The sequence below is a fragment of the Eulemur rufifrons genome, chromosome 29 (assembly GCF_041146395.1).
Source record: "Eulemur rufifrons isolate Redbay chromosome 29, OSU_ERuf_1, whole genome shotgun sequence".
NCBI classification, from domain to species: Eukaryota; Metazoa; Chordata; class Mammalia; order Primates; family Lemuridae; genus Eulemur; species Eulemur rufifrons.
Window position 1 is genome coordinate 80,136,351 of NC_091011.1, and position 24,646 is coordinate 80,160,996.

General features: G+C 41.1%; 1 protein-coding gene across 1 annotated transcript in view; it reads left to right on the forward strand.

Moving 5' to 3' along the window:
- The window catches only part of NRF1 (nuclear respiratory factor 1), a 117,816-nt gene that overhangs the window by 82,050 nt on the left and 11,120 nt on the right, over window positions 1-24,646 (forward strand). The window contains exons 10-11 of the mRNA XM_069461821.1: window positions 7,051-7,175; window positions 22,164-22,220. Of these exons, the coding sequence (XP_069317922.1) occupies window positions 7,051-7,175; window positions 22,164-22,220 (182 nt within the window). The remainder of the gene's footprint in view (window positions 1-7,050; window positions 7,176-22,163; window positions 22,221-24,646) is intronic.

Consider the following 24,646-nt stretch of genomic DNA (forward strand, 5'->3'; position numbering starts at 1 on the left):
ATGGTATGCCCTGAGGGCTTGTTAACAAAGTCAGCTGCAGCTCAGGTGGCTACAGTGTTTACTCCAAAGGAAGGAGAATGTGGTTCGCTGTGGCATGTAGGAGGAGTAAAGAGATGTTGAAATCTCTTTGCAATCAGATAGTTCAATGCCCCAGTGAGTGTTGAGGGGTAGTGCATTGCAGCTTCTGCTGGGGATGAAGAAACCAAGCCTGGCAGCAAAGACTAGCCTACAGTAAGCTATTAGGGGCACATCAGAGCTTTCTGAATCCAAGAGAGGTAACCCATGGGCTAACGTCTTAGTCAGGAGGGTTGGACGTAAGACACAAGCCCTTGGCATGTGCTTCTCTGTGGATGAGATGCATTGGAATCCTTTATCCCCTGCACTCCCAGCCTCTCCATAGAATTTGTTGTTGGAAGTCATCTTAGTGAAAAATACACAGAAAAATCTGGTCTTTGTTCCTATGGTGACAAAGCAGTTTCTTAATCTGCCCCCCTTCCAGTCTGTCTCAGTTTCAGGTGCAGATGGAACAAGCATGGTTTTCTAATAACCACCTGCACCTCTGCTGCAATGTAAACAGCAGATGTGGGCACAGGGTGAGAAGGAGAGGCAAGCTACATGGAGCGGCAGGTGGGGGACAAGGAAGCAGAGGACTCCTTCATAAGTTAGAGGGGAAAATGGGATCAGGACAGTTGCAGGACAGACCTGTTTTTCAACCATGCTATTAGAAGAGTTTTGTACGGCAAGTCACAACAAGGGCCCTGGGCTCCACAGCCTTCAGCCCACCCTGGCTTCATAACAACCCACAGGGGATATGGAGAAATTGTCCTTAAAGAAACCTGAAAACTATGTTAATTTTAATTTTCAAAATAAAGAATAAATTGGGCCGGGCGCGGTGGCTCACGCCTGTAATCCTAGCACTCTGGGAGGCCGAGGTGGGCGGATCGTTTGAGCTCAGGAGTTCGAGACCAGCCTGAGCAAGAGCAAGACCCCATCTCTACTAAAAATAGAAAGACATTATATGGACAGCTAAAAAATATATATAGAAAAAAAATTAGCCGGGCATGGTGGTGCATGCCTGTAGTCCCAGCTACTCAGGAGGCTGAGACAGGAGGATCGCTTGAGCTCAGGAGTTTGAGGTTGCTGTGAGCTAGGTTGACGCCACGGCACTCACTCTAGCCTGGGCAACAGAGTGAGACTCTGTCTCAAAAAATAAATAAATAAATAAATTAGCACTTTCAGGGAGGTGGTGGGGAGGGAATCAAAGTGAACAAGTGAAGAGCAAAACATCACAGCTTAAAAAATAAAATTGAGCTATTGAGTCCAAACAACCAGAGAGGAAAGGAAGTGATATCATCATTTATTTGTTGTGATACAGTGATTAATTTGAAGTTGTTTTGTTAAGCTGTCCTGGACTGATAGTTCCTCTTGAACATGTCCTTCTGCAAAGACAATTGTTCACTATGCCCAGTACAGTCCTTACATACAGGGATACATGATAAGAATTTGTACACTGGATCTACATTTTCCCCAGTGGAAACTTACTTTATCCTGTGTTGTCAACACTGACACCATATTTATTGTGTCTGCTGTGTGCAGTGCTGTGACTCAGTGCTATGGGGAAACATGCTTTGAGCAATTACTCTTCCCAAGGAATTTAGAATTTGCCATTTTGTTGCTGTGGAGACTTTCCTTTAAAAAAGAAGTGAGCCATATTTTTAAAAAGAAAAATTCACTCTTATTCCTTTTTAAGATAAAAATATTGACTTACAATTAGAGATATTATTAAAATAAAATAGGGCTTTAATATATGGAGCAGTATTTGTCCAATAAAATGGATAGACAGCTTGGATAAGAAATCTTCTCTGGAAATGGAGGGCAGGGATTGTGCAACTGTAAGGTTGGACACTTACAGATAAGAAACTGATGGAAACTTCCATCTGTAGCTCTGGTTTAGAAATGACTTTTGTCTAAAAATTGTAAGGTGGTAACTCGAGGACATTTTAATCCCTATCCATCTTTTTAAGTAAAGGTAATTTTTTTCTGGTAGTTTAGTTTGGTCATTTCCCATTGCATGTAGTGTAAATGTTTAGAATCACTTTGGAAATGATAGGCCTGCTGGCCACAGGAGACATCATGTGCTTATGCCCCATGTCAAAGATACACCCGTCGTTGCTTTGCCTCTGGCCGTGACCTGGGGTGGAATAACTAACCTCACTAATCTGCTAAACCGTCACCCCTGTTGGACTGCTCATCCCTGGCATCCCAGATTGTCCTAGGTTGTTGCTGGTTCTTAGCTTTTCTTCTACCCTACCATATTTTAGAAAGGTATTAAAGAAAATAACTTCAAATTTTTAGAGCTTCAGATAAAAATAAAATCAGTATGATGAGGTATAGGTACGCTTTCATGTTGAGGCTTGGCTAGCTGCCCTCCCCCTTCATTGCCCTTGAAACTCACTGCAAGAATGTGTCCAGGATGTACAAAAGCAGCAGAATGTGTCACCTTTGATGCCCATAGAGATAAGATTATTGTAAATTGTAATAAAAATTATAGGGAATGAAGAGTCACTGAGGTAACCTGTAAATAAAGATCCTATTTCCATGTAAACAATTCTCACATACCAGCTTCCTTCTTTAGAATATCACGTAGCTGCATCTTTTCCCGAAGAATATACTTTTCTGCTTTCCATAAAGTGTCAGGTCAGTGTGTAAATATTTTTATTATTGATCAGTGATAGCTGGGTGCTGTAAAATTGGTTGGTATATTATTGACACAAGCATCTTAGAAAAATATTAAAAATTAAGGACCTAGGCACTAAATAATCACCCATTATACTATCTCTAATAAATATTTATGAAGCACTTTAAAATTAAAATCTGTCATGAAAAATGTAAAGCACAACCTTAATAGTAATTCCAGATCAAGGATCCCTTTGGCTCTGAGTTCACATTACAGATGCTATGGGATAACTGGCTGTGGGTGTCAGATCTCCAAGAAGTATGTCAGCAGAGAGAATGAGCTCGGCTTTTATATGGGCTGCATGTGAATTCTATGAATCTATTCTGCTTTTTGCACAACTTCAATTATGTCCCAAATTGTTTTATGAAGAAAGCAAATAAATTTAAAATATATCATTATGACCTTGAACTGAGTCAAAGGACATCTGGAAATTAAATTTTCTTTTTTTCTCCCACAGCTAAACAACTAGAAAAAGGGGAAAGCTCAGCAATTTTGCATTTAATTTATCATTTTGAATGAATGTCAAAGAATATTTACATGGAGAAATACAATGTTAAGTGAAAAAAGTAGGCTTTAAAAACTATATGTACAAAAAGGACACTAGACAGTAACTAGAAGCTGTATGAAAAAAATAAAGATCTCAGTAAAGCTAAATACATTAATATTATTAAGATGTAGGCCGGGCGCGGTGGCTCACGCCTGTAATCCTAGCACTCTGGGAGGCCGAGGCGGGTGGATCGCTCAAGGTCAGGAGTTCGAGACCAGCCTGAGCGAGACCCCGTCTCTACTAAAAAATAGAAAGACATTATATGGACAACTAAAAATCTATATAAAAAAATTAGCCAGGCATAGTGGCGCATGCCTGTAGTCCCAGCTACTTGGGAGGCTGAGGCAGTAGGATCGCTTAAGCCGAGGAGTCTGAGGTTGCTGTGAGCTAAGCTGACGCCACGGCACTCACTCTAGCCTGGGCAACAAAGTGAGACTCTGTCTCAACAAAAAAAAAAAAAAAAAAAAAAAAAAAAGATGTCAATACTACCCAAAGCAATCCACAGATTTGCTGCAATCCATATCAAAATCCCAGTGACATTTTTTGCAGAAATGGAAAGGCCCATCCTAAAACTTCTGTGGAATCTCAAGGGACCCAGACCCCAAATAGCCAAAACAGTCTTGAAAAAGACGAGCAAAGCTGGAGGACTCATACTTCTGATTTCAACTTACCACAAAGCTATAGCAATCAAAGCAATATGGTACTGGCATAAAGATAGACACAAACCGATGGAATAGAATTGAGAGCTTAGAAATAAACCTTCACATATGTGGTCAAATGATTTTTGACGAGAGTACCAAGACCATTCAATGGGGAAAGGATATTCTTCAACAACGGGGTTAGGAAAACTGGATATCCACATGCAAAATAATAAAGTTCGACCCTTACCTAACACCATATGCCAAAATTAACTCAAATAGATCTGTGACCTAAAACTATACAACTCGTAGAAGAAAAATGTTAACACATTGGATAGGGCAGTAACTTTTTTGATATGACAACAAAAGCACAGCAGCAAAAGAAAAGATAGACAAATTGGACTTTATGAAAATTTTAAAAAGTTGTGCATCAGAAGACACTAAACAGTAAAAAGGCAACCCACAGAATGGGAGAAAATATTTGCAAATCATGTCTGATAAGGGATTGATACCTAAAATATATAAAGAGCTCCTCAAATTCAACAATTTTAAAAAAACCTGATTCAAAAATGGCCATGGTCTTGAATAGACATTTCTCCAAAGAGGATATACAGATAACCAATAAACACATGAAAAGATGCTCAGTATCACTAATCATTAGGAAGATGCAAATCGAAACTACAATGAAGTATACCACCTCACACCTATTATGATGGCTACTATCCAGAAAATAACAAGTGTTGGAGAGGAGATGGGGAAATTGGAACCTTTGTGCATTGTTGGTAAGGATGTAAAATGTTACAGTCACTGTGAAAAACAGTATGGTGATTCCTCAAAAAATTAAAAATAGAATTACCATATGATCCAGCGATTCTGCTTCTGGGAATATACACAAAAGAATTGAAAGCAGAGTCTCGAAGAGATATTTGCATGTCCATGTTCATAGCATTATTCACAATAGCTAAAACATAGAAGCAACCCAAGTGACCATCAACAGATAAATGGGTATGCAAAATGTGGTATATACAACCTTAAAAAGGAAGGAAATTCTGACATGTGCTACAACATAGTTGAACCTTGAGAACATTCTGTTAAGTGAAATAAGCCAGATAAAAAAGGACAAATCCTGTATGAGTAGTCAAAATCATAGAGATGGCTGAGTGTCATGGTGTGCGCCTATAGTGCTAGCTCCTCGGGAGGCTGAGACAGGCTGAGGCAGGAGGATTGCTTGAGACCAGGGATTCAAGACCTGCCTGGGGAGGTGAAACCCCTGTCTCTTAAAAAAAAAATTATAAAGACGGAAAGTAGAATGATGGTTATCAGGGACTAGGAAAATGGGGGAATGGAGAGTTAATGAGTACAGAATTTCAGTTTTCAGTTTTACAAGGTGAAAAGAGTTATGGAGATGAATGATGGTGGTGATCACACAACATTAGGAGTGTATTTAATACCACTGAACTGTACACTTAAAAGTAAAGTATATAAATTTTGTTATATATTTTACCACATTAAAATAATTTTTAAAACTGTATGTACAGTATGATCCTGATATTACCTGTTTAAAATTGTGTTTAAGATGAGAAGGAAATAACTGTGATCTCTGTATATTTTAAATTTTCTTTTATACTTAAAAATTTCCCAAGTTTTCTACACGTATTGCTTTTATTATCAGAAAAAGATAACTTTTTAGACATGGAGGCATAAAAATTTAAAAAGACAAGTTAGAAAGGGAGAATTTTCTATTTAATGAGACTTTTCTGTTGGGTTTCTTTTTCTGCTTCCTAGAATCCTTATAGTGACCAAGAAGTCTTTTCCAGGGGAATTATTATGTCTGTTGCCTTACTTGTCTGCTGACTTTCTTAGGTGAAAAAGACACTGTTCAGTTTGATATGTGTTGCTTTGCCCACAGTCCTGACATGTTTACCCTGACCAATCTTCGTCCCCTCACCTGTCCCCACTAACAGCTTGTGATTACAAGACAACTGCCATAGTTATGGCAAAATCTGCAGCTTCAGAGCAAAGCTGAATCAACTGGTTTATTTGTCTACCTCTGCTAAGCTAACTGGCATTGCCTTCTCTTCCTTGCCCCCTTTTGTTATTCTCTTAGTAACCTTAAATTGGCACCTGATACTTTCCCAGGAAGGATACTGAATGACTTTTTTTTTCTTTTTTGCATCTCTGAAATTTAGATGGCACATTATAATCTTACAATTATAATTGTCAGGAATTTTTCTTTTCTTTCTTACTGGTGCATAAAATAATAGTATATCTTATAGTTTGTAGCATTCCTGAATCAAGAAAAATGGGTATTTATGCATATAATAAAAGTATATAGCAAGGAAAAGAGCGGAACACAAACTTCTAGAATAGTGCTCACTATAAACAAATCGTTAATGTGTTTCTATTCTACAGAGTATTTGTACAGTGAAGAGAGGTTTATTATTTCATTGTATTTATAGAGGAAAGAAATTTGGACTTGTAGTGATAATTTAAAATTTTAAGTCTTCATTAGCCCTGCTTGCATATACAGTGAGGCAGAGGGAAGAGTCAGACTTTTCAGGATATTAGCCAGCTGTTACTGTTTATTTGAAAAGCATGGCTAAAAACCAAATTGTTATTATTTAATATTAATTGAATAGCAAGTCCAGGTTGCTGCTGACTGCTGATATCCTCCATCCTTGGCTAGAAAAGGACATTCTCAGATTGTCTGCCTTGTGTTACTATAAAGAGAATAAGAAAACCTTGTGATTGACAACCAAAAGGGCTTTTGCCTTGCAAATGTGGATCAGAGCTGCCACTGTGGCTTGCGAGCACTCAATTGATATTGATAAGGAAGAGACTGATAATGAATGCCTTGTGTCCCTAACACTCATTACCTAGGTTTAAAGAAAATGTCACATTAGCTTTATAACTATGTAAGACTTGAGATTTCTCTAGCTATTTATTATCATTTAAAAATTACTCCTGGCTCTATCTATTCACACTGGTATCATGTATTTGCTGGTAGACTCAAAGCATGGAGTCAGTAGAGAGACCCAGGGAGAGGGTTGAAAGGATGGTTTGTGGTGCTGCAGTGCTGTACTTTTATTCATCTTACACATCCCCCTTTCCTGTTCCTGTACCTGCAGCGAAGCTGCCGCCCATGCTGTCGCCACCCTGGCTGAGGCCACCTTACAAGGTGGGGGACAGATCGTCTTGTCTGGGGAAACCGCAGCAGCCGTTGGAGCACTTACAGGAGTCCAAGATGCTAATGGTAAGAGAGCATAAATATTTTATTGAATTTCTTCCCTGTTTCCACTTAAACCTTCCTGACAGGACTGGCAAGAAACCTTCAGAAAGAGGTTGAACTTTGGTTTGAGTTTTTCTTCATTTGTAGGTATTTGATACCTAGGAACATTCTAGGAGCTTCTGATTCCTTTCAGTAGTAGGAAACTTGGGCATCTCCTAAAGGAAAATGCCATGATAATGGCTACCTAATTGAGCTATTACTTAAAAAATGATTATTTTTCTTTGGCAAGACTTGCTGAGAGACACTTTAAAATTTGCTGTTGGGCACATTTTGTCCTTTACTCTCTCATGGGGTAGGGTAGGTCAGTCAGTGTCCTTTACTGTAGCAGAGACTCTCCCATGGATGAGTGCATCGTGGTAGGATAGAGTGTTCTGACTATCTCCAGAAAGGTGCCACTGTCTCACCTGTCCACAGGGTCAGGCAGCAGGATGTGATGAGGGCACTTTTCTGGTTGGTGCTGTGAGTTCTGCTTCCCATTATATGTGACCTCACGAAGGACCTCTGGATTTAACCAATATCATGCCGCCATCCCTGCCCTTCTTCCCCAGCTCTTGACTTCCTGGATATTGGTGAATATCTCAAATAAACAAAAGGGATAAAGTTCATAGAAATATGGTGGCAAAAATAGACAACTCCAGTGGATCCAGCTCTTTGGGAAGTGCCTCAGAAGTCTGGATCAAAGAGAAGGACCACCTCTGTTCTGAGAGACTCTATGTGATTGTTTCTTAGACTTAAAAATATATACATATGTAATTAAGCAGGACAAATTAAGTACTCTATGGTTTTTGGGAAATTGTTGCTTTAAAGTCCTGGAAATAGGATAGATAAATAACATACTTTTATTTAGGCAGAAAGTTCCTTAATGGCATTAGTGGCTGAAAGAAAAGTTCCAGGTACTTTTTTTGGTAGGTTTCTGAATGTGCTAGTAGTTGGAAAATCTTTGAAGAAAGGCACAATGCTATGCCCTTCTTTGGAATTAGGAGGAAACAAAGTACTTGTGTCCCTCCAGAGAAGAATGACATAGGAAATGCAAAGAGCTATTGCGGCATCTGAGAATCATTTTCCAAGAAAAAGCCAAAAAAATCCAATACTAAAACTGTAGCCTGCTTTTTCTGTAGGGCGAGGGGCTTTCATGAACTAACCCAAATCAAGACAGAGTTGATCTTAGCCAGAATGCTGCAGGATAAAGGGCATCTTATAGCCATGTGTGTTCGGGATGGAATGACCATAGATAGAATTAAGGAAAACCTCTCTCTCTAGCCAGAATCCCACTCCTGTTTTCTTACCTTTTATTATTTCTAAGGTAGCCCTAATCTACCCTGAACAACGTAGGATAGGATAGGATATCTGGCTATGTGGCGTTCTTCTGAAGTGTGATTGCCGTTATTCACTATGGAACCGCTAAAAATACTTCCCATGTGTGTTTGGTAGGAGACTTTGTTATCCATTCCAGTCAACTTGACTTGTCTGGGAGAGAACAGACTGCCTTATAGTACTGGCTCCTCCCCAGTGTCACCTGTTCAGATGGATGAATTTATAGGTAAATCTAAGGACCCTCTTGGTTTCTGGCCAAGTAGACCTGTTCAGCCATACAATAAAGTTGGGCCACACCCACTGCTGTTGGTCACTGGAAGCTGCCTCTTTTCAGTAGCCTTGAATTGTATGAATCATTTGGTGTGATTTCATGGTGTTGGCTGCATTTGTGGTGATTCTGGTCTATATCCTAAAAGCCAATAGTTCCTCCAAAGCAGACCATCCCCAGTCTGTGACTGCCAACACTCACTGAACTCAGGCCTGAAGAGTTGGAGTTATCCTTTTCTCAGTGCAGCTTTTCCATATCAAATCAGATCCTTGACTTGTGCCTTATCCCAGCAATTTTAGGCAAAGGCGAATCATTTTATCTGTCCTTGGAAATCCAGAGAATGAATCTAGTATTGTAATTTTTAAGAGATGGAGTCTCGAACTCCTGGCCTCAACCAGTCCTCCCGCCTTGACCTCCCAAAGTGCTAGGATTACAAGTGTGAGCCACCACACCCAGCTGAATCTAATATTGGATATGATCCAAATAATTCTGATATTCCTTCTGTCTTCTAACATTTTTACCCAGAGTGCTATAGGATTTACTTCTGGGAGTAGAACTAGGTTATTCCCACGTAATCAGCAAATTTGATATCTGGCTAGACCTACAGGGGTTCTCTTTTCATCATTCTTTCAGATTATGTCCTGTTGCCAGTGTTTGTCACTTCTGTAATAACAGGCTTATGGGATCTGCCAGTAGGCCAAGTTTTTTTTGTTGTTGTTGTTTAATCAGGAAGAGTTTATTATCAGGAAGAACTAGGTTATAGCAGAACAAGTGCTATTTGTTGGCATAAAACTAACGTGGAAATGGATGCTACCAGAAAAAAAAATGCATTCCAGATTTCAGAGTATGGTTTAAATAAAAATCCAACTAGCAGGTAGCCTTTCTAAGAGCAGTTTGGATATTGTTCAGGCCTGAAACAGAAAGAGTTTGTGTGATGGAACCAGCAGGGATGGAGGACAATAACCAGTGGGGGCTGATTGGGGCAGGGGGGGCTAGGAAGGGATATCCTGGAGGATGCTGTTTCTCAAGGTAGAGATAATGAATGACCCATGCATGGCAGAAGCTTAAATTCCAGGTCGCCAAGGCAAACCTGATGAAAGCATTGCACCCTGCATCTGTGTACCCTGAAGACTTCCCCTTTTTTCTGGGTACCTACCCCACCTCAGCACTAAAGGAAGTACCCAAGTACTAGCATTACTTTATTCATATATGTTCTCTGTCTTGTTAAATAGAGGTAAATGAACCTTTGGTCTCTTAGGATGGAATTTCAGGATTTGGTTCAATTTAAAGATTTTCACAGGTACCTTTTCATTTAGATGTGGTTAGAATTGCCTAAAGCTGGAAAAGACCACCAAATTAGTTCCTTCTTTTACTTCTTTTTTGTTTGTTTGTTTGTCTGTTAGTTTTTACACAGTATCTCTTTTTTTTTTTTTTTTTTTGAGACAGAGTCTCACTCTGTTGCCCGGGCTAGAGTGAGTGCCGTGGCGTCAGCCTAGCTCACAGCAACCTCAAACTCCTGGGCTCAAGCGATCCTCCTGTCTCAGCCTCCCGAGTAGCTGGGACTACAGGCATGCACCACCATGCCCGGCTAATTTTTGTCTATATATATTTTTAGCTGTCCATATAATTTCTTTCTATTTTTAGTAGAGATGGGGTCTCGCTCTTGCTCAGGCTGGTCTCGAACTCCTGAGCTCAAACGATCCGCCCACCTCGGCCTCCCAGAGAGCTAGGATTACAGGCGTGAGCCACCGCACCCGGCCATTTACACAGTATCTCAATACTTTTTCTCCCTCTAACACACCTTAATATAAGAGGTCATGCAATTTAGGCTATTTGTTTCCTTTCACTCTACCATCCTCTCTGCTGGGCCCCAGAACCCCTGCGCTCCAGGACACTTGACCTGCAGGACCAACGAATACAGGTGTTCACATGGCCTTGAGGAGCTCTTTGTGGAGTGCCTTTCACTTCTCAGCCAGACCTTGACACCCACTGTTAGCAAGCCTCAGAGAACCAGGTCTACAGACCTTTCCCTTCCTTCCTATTGCAGCAAAAATAATGAAAGATAAGAATTAGATTGGCACTTGGCCACCTCAGAAATGCTCTTATGTCTGTGATCTTATCGCAGATTCATACAGCTATCTTTCATTCCCAAAAACTAGATGCGGGAAAACAAAACAGATAACTGAAGTTCATAAATAATCAAGCCTCTTACCAGAGCCCCTAAGAAAGTATCAACATTTTCTAAAATTGCTGACACTCTTTCTAATGATACCACAAGAAAAAAAAAAGGATACAGATAGCATTTGCTGGGACTTTTTTTTTTTGATCCTGGTTATAAAAATCATCTATAATCCCATGTTAATGTTATCATTAAATATTTTTTGAAAAGATTATTTTAATGCTTCATACTATTTCATTACCTTGTCCATAGTTAGCCAATCCCCTATTATTGATAATTTTTACAATAAATATAATACTTTGCAAAAAATCTTGCCTGCACCTTTGCTTATCTACTCTGCCTCACCCGTACTTGCCTACACTTCCAGCAGGCCTGGAGAATCTGCTTCTTTACCCCTCGCCAGCACAGGACTAACAAAGTAATATTAATTTAATCAGCATAATTAAATTTTTTGCCTGCTTTTTTGATTGGGTTTTTTTTCCCCCCTTTTTAGCGATAGGGTCTCACTCTGTTGCCCTCTGTGCAGCAGTGTGATCATAGCTCCCTGCAGCCTTGAACTCCTGGGCTCAAGTGATCCTCCCACCCCAGCCTCCTGAGTAGCTGAGTAGATGCCACCACAGCCAGCTAATTTTTTTTTTTTTTTTTTAAGAGATGAGTTCTCGATATGTTGCCCAGGCTGGTCTTAAATTCCTGGCTTCAAGTGATCCTCCCACCTCAGCCTCCCAAAGTGCTAGAATTACAGAGGTGTGCCACAGTGCCTGGCCTAATTTGCATTTTTATATTAGTGATAAATGTTTTTACTCTTTTCCCATGTTTTTATCTACTTGTATGTTTTAGTACTTATTTACTCATGTTCTTTGCCATTTTTGTGTTGGAGTCTTTATCTTTCTCATTAATTTGGAAAAGCTCTTCATATATTAAGGATATAACCCCTTTATTGTGTATATTGTAAATAGTTTTTCTCAGTTTATTTTTATTTTACTTCTGTTGACTTTCATTTTTATTTCTCTAATTATTTCTCTTTTGCTTTTATGTTAAATAGGTCTCTTCTACCCTCAAAATTGGATAAGTAACTAACTATATATTCTTCTACTTTTAATATATGTCAGTTTTTATTTTGAATACTGTAAAATAATTTATTTTGGTGTATAGCATTAGGTAGGAATCTAAATTGATTTTTCCCCCCTATACAGCCCAGGTATTCCAGAACCATTTATTTTATTAAAAAGGTTGAAATCCATCCTTTCTGCACAGGTTTGAAAAGTTATTATTGTCATATGCAGAATTCTTAAATAGACTGTTTAGGATCTTGGGGGAGTACTTCTATTTCCATTTATTTGGTCTGTCCTTTGTATATATTATGTAAAATGTAAAATATTATAATATTTTATTATTGTGATGCTATTATTAGCAGTTAGTGAAAGGGCCCATCTTTGGATTTGAAGAGAAAATTTCATTCAGAATTCCAAAGAATATTTTGAAGGAGTGAACTTTACATAATTATAAAGTTCATTTGGAAGTATAAACCTTATTTTAGCTTTCTTTTTTTTTTTTTTTTGGAGACAGCGTCTTGTTCTGTTGCCCTGCCACCCTGCAGTGGCATCATCATAGCTCACGGCAACCTCAAACTCCTGGGCTCAAGTGATCCTCCTGCCTCAGCCTCCCCAGTAGGTGGGACTACAGGCACATGTCACTATACCTGGCTAATTTTTCTTTTTTCTATTTTTTGTAGAAATGGGGTCTCACTCTTGCTCAGGCTGATCTCAAACTCCTGAGCTCAAGCTATCCTCCCACCTCGGCCTCCCAGAATGCTAGGATTACAGGTGTGAGCCACCAAGCCTGGCTTATTTTAGTCTTTTTTTTTTTTTTTTTTTTTTTTTTTTTATCCTACCAAGCCTTTTAGCAGAACTTCTAACAAGTTGTAAAACTGACTCATTTAAGTTTTCTCCTCTCCTCTACCCGAGCTGTGCCTGAGCATGGGTTATGGGGAGCGTTCATCAGAGAGATGAGCTAGGGGTGGGAAGCAACTGTTCTTGCACTTTGAAATTTTAATTTCTCCTTTTTTTTTCTTTTTGACTTCTTAAATTTCATTTTTTGTACTACAGATGATACTGGGGCACACCCCACTTATGAAGCTCTCTGAGCTAGGACATCAACATACTTAGCTATTGACCTGGCATTCTCTCTCAATCCCATGCCATCAATTTTATTTAACAAACCTTTATATCATGCTTGCTGTGTGCAAGCATTCTGCTAAGTGTTTTAATTTAAAACCCATAATAACTTTATGAGATAAACACTGTTATCCACATTTAATATGTAGTGAAACCGAGACACAGAAAGTTCAGTAACTTGACCTGGTTCACACAGAGAGTGGCAAAGGTGGAATTTGAATTCAGGCAATTTGTTTCCGAACAACTGTTATGCTGTCTCCCTGTGATGTGTGCTCTGGGTTCCTGTCTGGACTCCACAAATGCAGAGGTGTGACTGTCTCCCAATGTTGAACAAATAAGTTTGGGAATGTCAAACCTTTCCCCATCCCTGCTAGAGGCTGCTGGCCATAGTCTAGTTTAGCCACGGCACCTGTCTGCCCAGATGTTCCTAATAGCTGTAGCCATGTTCTGGCGGTTCCTGATGCCTGGTGCTACAGAGCTCAGCAGCTCTCCCTCTGCGCACACACAGCCTTGCCTTTTCTAGCCTGAGGGAGCCTACAGGTCTGTCATCAGCTGGCTGGCAGATTTAAGTATCTTCAGTGAGAAGACCACTTTGCAATTGATGAAAGTGTCTTGTTTTCATTTGATTGGACTGGGCTGTGGAGTAGGGGGTGCTGTTTAGAACCAGGGGAAGTTGTTTGGGAGGAAGATGATGTTCGGAAGGAAGTAAATTTACTCACCAGAGAGTTGTTTCCTCACCTAGAAGCCTCACTTAGGCCCTCCTGCTGCCCTTCAGTGTATGCCAGGACTCTTTCAGCCTTCCCACCTGTCTTTAGCGAAATAGAGACTCAGGTGGTAGGGCTACACGTGAGAAAGGGCTCAGGGAAGTGTGAATTTCTGCCTAGGGCAAGTTCGCTGGCTCATTTGTTTCCCCAGCTCCTCACTGAGTCTTTCCCTTTGCTCTGCCTACAGCCCTTCATTGGGGTCCCCGAGAGAGGTTGGAGATTGCGTCTTTCTGTATTGTCCAACACTGAAGACTCAGAAACCACCCATTACCTATGCTGTCCTGCTTAAGACCTGGGGTCTCAACCTTCCTTCCTCGTGCCCTGAATGAAGGGAAATGGACTGGGGGATGTTTAAAAATTAAAGGTGATGACAAGGCATTAACATCACACTTAGAGAAAGAGCAGCCCTTCTCATTTATCTCCAGGCAATATGTTCCTCTTGCTCTGGTCTGGCCCTGGCAACAATCTTGCCACTGAAGTTTTCTCTTAAGATGTAAAATTTTGTAAAACGGAAAGACCTCACTCAGACTTGCTGTACTGTAAAACAAATGCACATTCTACTACTCACGCCAACTGCCAAATTAAACTAAATCAATTTAGAAATACTTTTAGAAAAAAATTCTATCTTCTCTTCACATTAAACATGTCTTCACCTTTTCACATGTTTTTCTTTGAACTTGTTAAAAACTTTTTAAAATATATGTTTCTCCAGTTGAATTTAATGTCAACTATCCTCGTTAGAATAGCTTAGTAATTAATATTTTTAGCAAGAGGGGTAACAGAGAAGATGGGTGAGAACAAACATGAGGTCCAGATAAGGGAGCAGGATTCTTGGATGTGGTCCTTGCATGAGAGATTAGAACACAACAGTTCTAAACTTCAAGGTCTCCCAGGTGAGGCAGGATAGCTGTAGGCCTGTTTTATACCAATTATAAAGAGGTAAGCCCAGCTGGACCCAAAGGAGTCATTATGTGTGCAATTTTCTACAAAAACCTTCTTTATATGTATTATAACAACATTAGGGCATTCTTAACCTAGGGTCTGTGGGCCCTGAGAAATGCTATACAAAATTATTTGTCTTTTTCTAGGATCCATAGTTTGGATCAGATGTGTAACTAGATAAGAGGCACTCTCCCGCCACTGCCCATCTCCACCCCAGAAAAAAAGGTTAAGAACCTCTGCCGTAGAAAGTGATGGCAAGGGTCATTTAATTTTGTAGCTACCTGGTATAGAGCTGAGAGGGGCAAGGGAGATAGGAGGACCTGCAGAAGCTGGTTGCTCTAAAAGCTGCACCACTGACAAGCTCTGTAATCTTAGGCAAGCAAATTAACCTCTCTAAACCTTAGCTATAAAATTAGGATAAAGATAGTTCTACGCTCATAACATAGTTGTGAGCATCACACAAGATGATTCCTGTCCAGGGTTTAGCAAAGTGCCTAGCACATAGATACATCATAAACATGAAATTATTATTAGCTGTCAACACCAATTTCTTCTCTGTCATTCCTCAAAAATATATTAAGTTGTACTGAGTGCTCAGTACTGTTGTGGACCCTGCTTTCCTGCCTTTAAGACAGATCCAAATGCTTGTCTTATGCAGGTGAAGGATTTATGTTCCGGAGGTAGATACTGTTAAAATGGGACTAGATCAGAAGCCCTTTCTGTAACCTTGATTCAAGGAAATACAGGGTTACATTGTTTAAAGGTTCTCACTTTTGGTTTTATCACGGTCCTTGGTCTAGGGCTGCTGTCCTCTTCTAGTACATAGTTCACAGTAATTAGGGTGGGCTTTTTACTCCTAAAATGGCATAGTCTGTCTTCAAATCTTAACTGCATTGTATTTTTAACTTTCATTGTGAAGGATGACTTTTTTCACTTTTTCCTTATCACCATCACCCATTTTTACTTACTGCATGTCCTTCTGTTCTATCTCTTCTTTAAATATAAGAGATAAAGTGCCAGTCCTCACCTTGAGAAACTATAAAATACATCTCTCATTCTACCTTTTTCTGTGTTCCTCATTCTCTGGACACATCCACATAGGGACTTTTTCTCAGATGAGTCAGTTGAGATGTAAATGTTAAATTAACTTAGGAAATGTGTCAATGTTGCTCACCAAAAAGTTTGCTGATGTGCTATTCTGGTGTGTACTAAATCATTTTTTGCCTCAGTATTTTAATTAAAGTTTAAATAAAGAAATGTATTAAATAAAGTTTTATTGTAAGAGTGCATTTTCAGTCACTGTAAAGCAAAGAAATAGCTTTAAAAGTGCTGTTGAACTCTATGATACTATTTGTACTAAAGGTGGTACCATTCAAAGATGGTAAGTTCAGTGTCTCCAGGACTTAAGCAGGCAGCCCGTAAGCAACTGTTTTTTGTGTGAGCTATGAGTCCCCTGATCTTAGCCTCTCATCTTCAAGGTCCCTAAAGAGCAGCACATATGGTAGCTGTGGGTTTTTGGACCACTCTCCTGAAGGTAAATGGCCCTCTTTTCCACCGACCCCTTTGTTAATAAGGTGACTTGAAAGAAAATGAAGACACTAGGATGGTCTCAGTCAGACCAAGCTGAGGCCTTGCCTGCTCCGTAAGAAAAAGCAAATGGAGACTCGTTTGTATTATAACTGTTTCCCCCTTGCAATCATAGGTCGTTTTTAAATGGAGGGGGAGGGCAGCATACTCCTAGACCTGAAAAGATTACTTCTTCTAAGAAACAAGATGAGGAGAGCTGTGAGCTGTGGCTCAGAAAGGAGTGGGGAGAGTACATGAGCAGGGCCTGCAACTCAGCTGAGCAGGAACTAGCTGCTGTGCTGGGGACAGCAGCAGTGTATCGAGTGTGGAGCAGTGCCTAGGGACAGCGCTGCTTCAGTGTCCTCCGCCTGCCCCTCTGGGAGATAGGCCTTCTCTGCAGACAGGGTTTTTCCCATTTATGTGTACCATCGCCCAGTAAAGTGGGTGGGACAGATCTCATGAGCCCTGTTCTGAAGAGGCATCTAAAGCTGGGACTTGCCCAGGGTCAGTCAGCTAATAAATGGTGAAAGTGGGAATCAAACTCTGATCTCCAGTACACTTCCACTGCCCGCTGTAGGGCTCCCTTCTTTCCCTTCATTCCCTCTTGCCAACCTATCCAACCTGGCAATAAAGAAGGTATAAAACAAATGACAATCGTGGTCTTTGTTATTCATCTGATTATGCTGCTACTTGGTGTGGTGACTATTTTGCAGGATATTTTAAGGAATGGTGGCAACTATATTTTGTCATTTTAGTAGAAGTCAAAAAGTCATGATAAATCTTAGCAGAGATACGTGGTATCAAAATCTAAGATCTAAAGCTATACTGTCCAATATGGTAGCTTTTAGCTACGTGTGGCTATTTGAATTTAAATGCAAGTTAATTAAAATTAAATAAAATTTAAAAGGCAGTTATCAGTCACATTAATCATATTTCAAGTGCTAAATAGCCACATGTGGCCTGAGGTACTGCATTTTTAATTTAATTATAATTTATTCACATTTAAGTTTAAATAGGCACATGTACCTAGTGGCTACTGTAATGGACTGTACAGATACAGAACATTTCCGTCATTGAAGAAAGTTCTATTGGCTTATGCTGATCTAAAGGCTGTAGCAAAAGTGCTGTGGTTGTCTTTTGGCAAGTTGTGCTCTCTCTGCATCGGGGAGGACAACACAAATACTTCATGAGCTCTGTCTCCCAGTGACCTTCTCAGCTCATAGACAGCATGGCTTTGCTTAAAAAAAAAAAAAAAAAAAAAACTACCATGTGACTGCATTAATCTGCAGCCAGTCAATAGAAGGGCAGGAGGGTTGCAAGAACTGGCCTATTTTTAGGTACTGTAGAGTCCAAGCAGGAAAACCTGAGATAAGAGACACTGGCGACACCCAGATTCACTTCCAACCTAGTCTATTCATTCATGACCCAGGCCACTTGCATATTTCCACTTAGATTCCTCAGGAGTGCAGGTTTCCCTTCTTGGCTAAGGTATCTGCAGCCAGGTGTTCTAATGGACCTATAGTGGCCCCCAGAAGATCAAATACCCAAAGCCTGGTACGTCACAAGGCTGAAAGGAGCCATTACTACTGGATGAATTCCAAATTTCACCTTGCAACGTGGCGGCTGCTGAGAAGTGGGAACATGGAGATATATCATGGGGCTCTAGATTCTAGAACACCCAAAGAGGTGTACAGTTCTCTGCCCCATGTGTGTTACTCACCCTTTTCATGACATTGAGGGAGGGAAGAGACAGCTTGGTGGTGATTCTTCCACTCCTGAAGCTTGTCCTCCTCCCCTGTTCCCTTCATAATTATCTCCTGAAGTCCAAAACTCCTTTCAGAATAGCTCTCAGAAAGAGGTGGCAGTTTTCCTGACCCCCCCAATCTCCCCTATCCAGGGAAAAGTATTGATAGCAAGCACATTTGGGGGCATCAGGGAATATTCAGTCCTACTTAGGTTAGTGCCTGGGGCATTGTAAGCATGCAATAACTGTTGACTACCGCTGCTACCACTGCTACCGTTACTATTCCATCATCATTATTAAACACTCACACTGAAAGGGAAGGGAGTTAATCTTCAGAGGGTTCACTTTTAGCACTTCTGGGATACATTTTTAGGACCCAGGCCAGTAAGCTTCCATTTTCAGGGAGGAGGTAGCAAACCTCACACTGAGAACCCCACTTCAAGAAGCCTCCGTTACTGATGGGTGTATATTGTATCCCTCAGACATAGCTCAGTTCTCTAGAATTACCAGGCCATCCCTGTCACTCCTCAGACATATCCCCCACAGCTGCAGGGGTTTCCAGTTGTCAGGATTCTTTGGTGCTTTTCTTTGCCTGCTGCAAAGATGCTGAGCTGTGGACACCTTCAGAAGGAGCAGCACTTTCTTGTGAGAGTGTCTCCTCCCTCGTTTTGGGTTTAGGCCCATCTTTCTCCTTGCTTGAGTCTGCAGATCCAGAGGTAATGTCTCATTCTCCCTCTTCCTTCATAAACTGGGGTGACCTCAGGTACTCATCATTTGTACACCAGGAATTGCTTGCTAATAGGTTCTGCTACTTGAAGACTTAAAGACTACCAAACAAAAGTGGACATAGAGGGTCTTTATGATGAAATGATAGGCCACTAGACGTCGAGCTCTATTTTTAGTACTCATCCAAGCTGTGGCGACATCTTTCAGATGTATCTTTTGGAAGTTTTCCATATTAAAGGATGGATGCCTCAGGAGTTAGCTCCTCAGGGCCCCAAAGGGAATTAGCACATGTTGTCGAGCCAGGTTGGCATGCCTTCCTCTGCTCTTTGGTCTGACTGTGTCAGGTATTCTCAGCGTGGGGAAACTCGATGAGCCAGTGTACTATTCTGTGAATAGGACGTCAATCTGAGCCAGGGACATTCTGGGCAGAGATTCCCAAGAAGGTCCCTGCCATCTGTCAAATGGACACTACTGACGTGTTCTCCTCTCCATCCGCCGTGTCCTCAAGGCCAAGTTTCTTTATCTCATTCTCCTTCCCTTTAAGTCCCCAGATCTTTCTGAGTCTTTGTATGTGAAAGACAGATTCTGATCTTAGATGACTGCAGTTCCTTGTAACCAAGAGAGAATTTTGGTGCTTGTCATTGCAGGCAATATTCTAGAAAGGGAAATTTTTTTTGGCATACCAGATCCAGAGCCATATTTGGCAAGTTTAATTGGAGTCATTTCTATTCCATACATGGGTGAAAAAGTAGGTTTTAATTAAGCATGTAAAAGGCATTAATCACTGCTCACACAAGAACCAGAATATTATAACAGGAAAAATTCTTAAAGAATAAAGTTTTTTAGGTTCTTGGGTAAAAGGGGACTTTCCTCTTTTTATTTGTGCTTTCATTAGGATTTTGAAGGAATGTCAGTGCACTATTATTAACTCTAATAGCTTGCACATCACAGCCAGGATGGTTTGGGGCCCTCTGGCTCTCAGGTTACCTATGTAAATACAGGGATTCACTTCCCAGCACCCAGCTCTAACATTTGTGTAATAAAGAGCAAATGTGCAGAACCTAGCAGCAGCAGCCTGGCAGAAGCAGTAATCTGAACAGGATAAACATGCTTCCTTTTTGTGTGATGCTCTTTCCCCATCCTCCTGCCAAGAGCAGGATATCAAATGAAGGGGAGGTTGTGGTTGGAGTCAGTAAAGTGAATGTCTAAGTGGCACCTGCTTCATTCAACAGATCTGCTTTCCTGGGGCCTCCCACTGCACATCTGCTCCTGACAAAGCCTCTTTTCTCCTCCTGTTGGTCAGACCGAGAGCAAAGGCCCAGCAAGGAGACATATTGGTTTTGCTTTGTCAGCACAATTGCCTGTGACATTATAATTACACCAAATCTTCATTATTAGAAAGGCCCCAATTTAGAGATTTTCAGAGCCTAAATGGGGTTTTCAAACTGAAATTGATAAAAAACATCTTTGCTGTTGTAAAGCCAGCAATTAGATCTGAGAATCATTGAAGGGGTCTAAATATGGAAAGTGAGACACTGCTCTGAGAGAGACTACAAAGGCCGTGCTATCAGATTGGCTCACTGAAGAGGCGTCCAGCAAGTCTTCTGACTTTGCCCAGACCAGCCTCTCCTTATTGCCTGTAGTACTACAGCGTATATCTACGCTGCATTGTTCTTAAACGCTGCTAGTTTCTCATGAAGGGACCGAGAGGGTGGGAGGTGTTAGGATAAGTTGATGGGGTAAGGCAGCAAAGAAAAGAACCTGTGATATAAATAAGGGAAACGCCAGGAAAACATTTTAGCTGAATGCAAAGCATCCAATTTCAGATTGAGTTTCCATCTAAACAAAGACAACTCTCGAGTGTTATACTGTGTGTGTGTGTATATGTGTGTCACATGCACATTTATGATATGGAGTTGGCACACTGGAAGCTCTGGAAAGGTTTCAGAGCTTTCCTATGGCTATTTAAACTTAATTAAAACTGAATAAAATTAAAAATTCATGTCCTCAGTCACACTAGCCACATTTCAAGTGCTGTATAGCCACCATGTTGGACAGCACACAAATGGGACACGTCCATCATCTCAGGAAGTTCTCGTGAACAGCACTGTTCTAGAGATTGGTCTGAACCTTTTGAAATGTCTTGACTACTTAAGGAAGCCTTGGAGTTTCTATTTCAGTCTTATTAGAAGGGGAAAATGAAATATGCTTGAATGGTATTTTTTTCTCCAAGAATTTCATGTCCTTTTTCCACTCCTATCCCTTGCAAAAACAAAAAACTAACTCCCCTCCCACACACACACACACACACACACACACACTGAATTATAGCCAATGAGAAAGGAAATGAGTTTTAGGAATGTGCACTTTCAGACGATCCTCTCCCTGGCCTTCTCCTTGAGCTCTCACAGCCCTGCTGTTGGACTGGACAACTCTTTTCTCATTAAACAGAGCCTCTAACAAGAGCACGTGTGAACTACTCAGGGGCTCAGAGTGTGTGTATGAATGTTCATCGTGTGGACAGTGCCCCTGGGAGTGGGCTGCTAACACCTTCCCTTCTCAGCATCTCCTGGCACCAAGGACAGGGCCTTTAATCTTGCTGCTTCTGTTTGTCTGCATCTAGTAGCTGCCACACAGCTGCTTTGACTCCTGGGAGAAAGCCCATATGAAATTATAATATTACCTCAGTAAACATAATGTTCTTTTATCCTCATAGCAGCCCTAAGAGACAGAAATAGCCTGTCAGTTTTATAAATGTAAATATAGTCAACTCTTAGTTGTCACACACAGATTATCTGTCACGCAGATTACTCGTAACACATTTTAAATCCTTGGACAGTTTCTCTAGGCTAGCCAGTGTAAGCCTGGACCATCTCCTCCGCTGCCCGCTGCCCCCCACCCAGCTGCTGGGTACTTAGGGAATATAAATGAGTTTTAATATTAGCTTAAGGAAGACATAATTAGGAAGGTAAGTCTCCTATAGGAAAGCCACATCATAAATTCCAGTTTGGAGGGGGAGGAAGGGGGGAAGTGCCTGCCCTCCCTTCAGTTTAACTAAGAGCTGACTAAAAGATATGTTTTTATAAACATCTGCACAATGCATTAGCGCTCAGCACGCTGACGTGTACTGAAGGCTTTGGAAAGCCCTCCACACGTGGACGTCAGAGGTGGTGTGTGCACTGTTCACCATGGTGTTCATGGGAGGCTGCACAGCTACAGCAGGTCTGGTGGCCCATCTTGCCCGGTGCTTTCTAACAGTTCTGTGTTATCGTCAGGCCCTTCTGTGGCAGATCAAGCAGGATGCAAGTGGATCCTGACTGACAGGGCCAGGGGCGGGTGCATCTTTGGGGAAAGAAGGAAGCAGCTGGAAGGTAGAATAACTCTGAGAGGCTGTCATTCTAGACACTGCTTCCTGCATGGACGGTGTTAATTCCTCTACTGTACAGTCCCTGTCACCCAGTCACCTCACAGTTTCAGTAACCATTGACTTTCTAGTGTTACCGTTCCTTTTTCATTTATTAGCTGGGATTCTTTTTCTTTTTCTTTCTTTCTTTTTTTTTTTTTTTTGAGACAGAGTCTCGCTTTGTTGCCCAGGCTAGAGTGCTATAGTGTCATCGTAGCTCACTACAACCTCAAACACTTGTGGTCTTCAGCCTCCTGAGTAGCTGGAACTACAGGTATGCCTAGCTAATTTTTAAATTAGCGAGGTCTCACTATTGCCCAGGCTGGTCTTGAACTCCTGGCGTCAAGCAATCCTCCTGCCTCAGCCTCCCAAAGTGCTGGAATTACAGGCATGAGTCACTGTGCCTGGTCTTTTTTTGTTGTTGTTGTTGTTGTTGTTGTTGTTGTTGTTGTTTAAGAGACAGGGACTCACTATGTTGCCCAGGCTGGAATGTAGTAGTGCTGTTCATGGGCGTAATCATAGCTTCCTATAGCCTCGAATGCCCAGCCTCAAGTGATCCTTTCTTTTATAAAGAACTTGCCCCCGTTAGCAATTTGACTATGTAAGTATACTTAGATAGGAAAGGCAGGAGAAATACTTGATGAAGATACTTACTGAGATTTCTTTCTATGTAACTGTCCCATAACTGTCAGCTTATTTCCACTTTCTAATTTGCTGTCTGCAGGCGTCTCACTACCCAAAGCCAATTTAATTCTGCCCTCTATATGCACTTAGAAAGTTTTAGCTTGGGGTTTTTTTCCTAAATGGTGCCCTTTAGATTATGCTAAGTGAGGGATTGAAAAGCAGGAGCACGTCTATGGAGGCTTCCTTCCCTCTGTCCCTTTTCAGATAGAAGATGTGGGGGCTGCATGCTGGACACACGGGAGTTCATTGTACTCTTCTCTCTCCTTTTGTGCCTATTTGAAATTTCCCGTAATAAAAAGTTTGAAAATAACAACAGAAAAATAAATCTCCGTTCCTAACTCTGAGAAACTCCTGACTGGGCCTGCTATTCATTTCTGTACCTATTGCTAACTCTTGGACAGTTTGGTGACTTTCTTCCGAGGTTTGTCATCTGGGCTCCACTTTCTGTTTAACAATATTGGTGCACTCTGCATACTGCCCCATACTCTGTCCACTGGTATGTCAGCATTGGAGCCCTTGAGTGTTGCTCCCACCGTTCCAGTGATTTCTCCCGGGAATTCACTGGGCACCCTCTCCCCTTCTCTGGACAGTCAGACTAGGTGCTCTCCAGAGCACATGCGTATTCCACAGTCTTTGGTGGAACACTTTTCTCTCCTGCCATTTTCAGTTTAAAGCTGCCTTGGTCAGGTCAGTGGACCTTGGAGTTAGCTCGTTCAACCCCACGTTGGGAGCTCAGTCTCCAGGATACTAAATCATGGTAATTCTGAATACTGAAGCACAAAATCCTGATTTCATAATGTTCCTGGGTGTCTCCAGTAATTTCAAGAGGAAATCATGAAATTATACCTCCCAAATATGTTTTGAGATATTTACTAATAAAGTAAAAATGAATTCAATTTTTAACATTTGGCTTGTGGGATGCAGGACATGAGAAGTTTCCCGGTGGTCTGCAAAATCAGGCAAAAGACACAGTGACATTGTCCCAACCAGACACTCACTGCTTTGAACATTATTCCAGAAAGCAGTTTTTCTCAGTGTGTCTTGAGATTGTCTAGCAAGAGGAGAGAAAAACTTGGGTGCTGAGAAGTGCCCATGACACCAAGGCATCTGTGAGGCTGCTCTTGGCTTCATGAGAATATTCAGTACTTGCCAGTTATAAGACATATTTTAATCCACAAATTTTCCCCAGAATGCACCCAAATGCCTTGGACTTAGAAAATATAGAAAAGGAAGATTGAATGTCCTAGAAGCAGCTAATATAACAGAAACAAAACCACTGGGAGAGAAATGCTTTTTCTCTTTCCCTCTTGCCTTCCTATCTTGATGTTGACATTCTTTTCATGACCTTCCCTTCCTTGCTCTACATCGTGCCTCTTGTGCCATCTGGTCCTTCTTTGTCGTTGTCAGCCTCTCGATCTGCTGCCTGCCTACTGGCCCAGCTTCTTACCTGATTTCCTTTTTAAATTTTTTTTTTTTTTTTTTTTTTGAGACAGAGTCTCACTCTGTTGCCCAGGCTAGAGTGAGTGCCGTGGCGTTAGCCTAGCTCACAGCAACCTCAAACTCCTGAGCTCAAGCGATCCTCCTGTCTCAGCCTCCCGAGTAGCTGGGACTACAGGCATGCACCACCATGCCCGGCTAATTTTTTCTATATATATATTTTTAGCTGTCCAT